The sequence below is a fragment of the Otolemur garnettii genome, unplaced genomic scaffold (assembly GCF_000181295.1).
Source record: "Otolemur garnettii isolate 467f Iridium unplaced genomic scaffold, OtoGar3 scaffold00046, whole genome shotgun sequence".
NCBI classification, from domain to species: domain Eukaryota; kingdom Metazoa; phylum Chordata; class Mammalia; order Primates; family Galagidae; genus Otolemur; species Otolemur garnettii.
In genome coordinates, this window is record NW_003852441.1 from 954,492 (window position 1) to 955,956 (window position 1,465).

Here is a 1,465-nt window from a genome sequence, read left to right on the forward strand (position 1 = left end):
AAAATTTTACAGTTGTCTGTGGTCGCTGTCTATATTTTAGCCTTATCCATGCGCCTATTTGTATCTCTAAAAGACTCTTCTGTCGCTCTCAGAAGAAGTGCCCCAACGCCCATCTCTAGTAGGGAAAAGAGACGCCAACCCCGGCGCGTCCCCGCGCCGCGCACGCGCTCGCCGCCACCGGGACGTGACTCGTGGAACGTCCGCTTCGGGGGGCGGTGGCAGCCTGCTGTGTGTGTTGGGGGTGGGGTAGAAGCGCCGGCGACTCGAGTCCAGCTTCTGCGGGTGTCGCCAGCTAGGTTCGGAGCTGGAGACCTGTGCTCTCAGTCTTACAGTCTGAAAAGTTCCTCTGGTTTTGAGAAGTTTCCTTAGACGTCCTCAGGGGGGTTCCTCCGGTGGGGTTAACGTTAAGGCACTTATTTAGCCACCCATTTACCCTTTAGGGGTCCTCGCTGCCCTCCACGCCACTACTTAAGCGACCGACGCAGTAGCCAAGGAGACTTTCTGATTGACAGTCATAACTGCCAACCCGTTTCCGGACATTCCAGTCTGGGCCCGCCCAGCGCGTGGTCGGCGGCCCAATTAAAGAAGCGGAAGAGCCAAAAGGGGCGGTAACTGGGCGGCCTAGCTTGTGGCGGGTCCCCGGCGATTGCGCGCTGTGGGCTGAGGCGGCTGTCGGCATTCAGACGATGCCGTGACGCAGTAGAGCGGCCGCGTTAACTGTGTGAACGCACCCCTACGAAGGGAGCCTTTCGGTTCGGGCGGCGCCGCGCTGTGGAGACAGGTTACTATTTGAGAGTGCTTCCTCGAAGCCCCTCAGCTAGTGGGGGAGGGGTGGCGGACGCCGAGCGGTCCGGGTCTGCGCTTGCGCTGGAGTCTTTGCCGACCCGGCCTGTACGCACGCGCATGCCCGTAGCTCACGGAGCCGCGGTAGCCAGCCATACCGCGCGTGCGCGCCGAGGAGCCCGCTAAGGAGCGGCGCTGGCGGACGTCGGGCTGGCGGCCCGTGACGTCTTGAGGAGCGCTTTAAAGTGCGGGCCGGGCCGGGCGTCTGAGGGTCTGACTGGGAGTCAGGCCGAGTCTCCGCAGCAGCCCTCCGCGGCATGAGGCGCTGCCGGAGCCCCTGCCGCCTGGGACGTGGAGAAGGTGGAGGAGGAAGGCGCCCAGTTGTCGCTACCGCTGCATGACCCGCCGCCTCTGAGGCTCGACCCCACACCCGGTCCCTCTACACCCCCCGCCGCGTCCTCCGCCCACGGATGGGGGCCCGGCGCTGAGAACCTCATTCCCTCCGGGGGCCCCGGGGCGCGTCCCCCGAGAGCCATGCCTGGCCGCCCCGCCCGCCCCGGAGGACCCTAAGAGCGGCGGCGCGGGGGCCATGGCGGCTGCCAGCGGCTACACGGACCTGCGTGAGAAGCTCAAATCCATGACGTCCCGGGACAACTACAAGTCCGGCAGCCGAGAGGCCGCG

At 65.3% G+C, this 1,465-nt stretch overlaps 1 protein-coding gene across 1 annotated transcript in view; it reads left to right on the forward strand.

The window, feature by feature from the left end:
• The first annotated feature begins 636 nt into the window (after positions 1-636).
• ALKBH5 (alkB homolog 5, RNA demethylase) overlaps positions 637-1,465 on the forward strand; it is a 31,259-nt gene continuing 30,430 nt past the window's right edge. Inside the window, exon 1 of the mRNA XM_023514061.1 lies at positions 637-1,462. Within this exon, the coding sequence (XP_023369829.1) occupies positions 1,373-1,462 (90 nt within the window). The 5' untranslated portion in view covers positions 637-1,372. The remainder of the gene's footprint in view (positions 1,463-1,465) is intronic.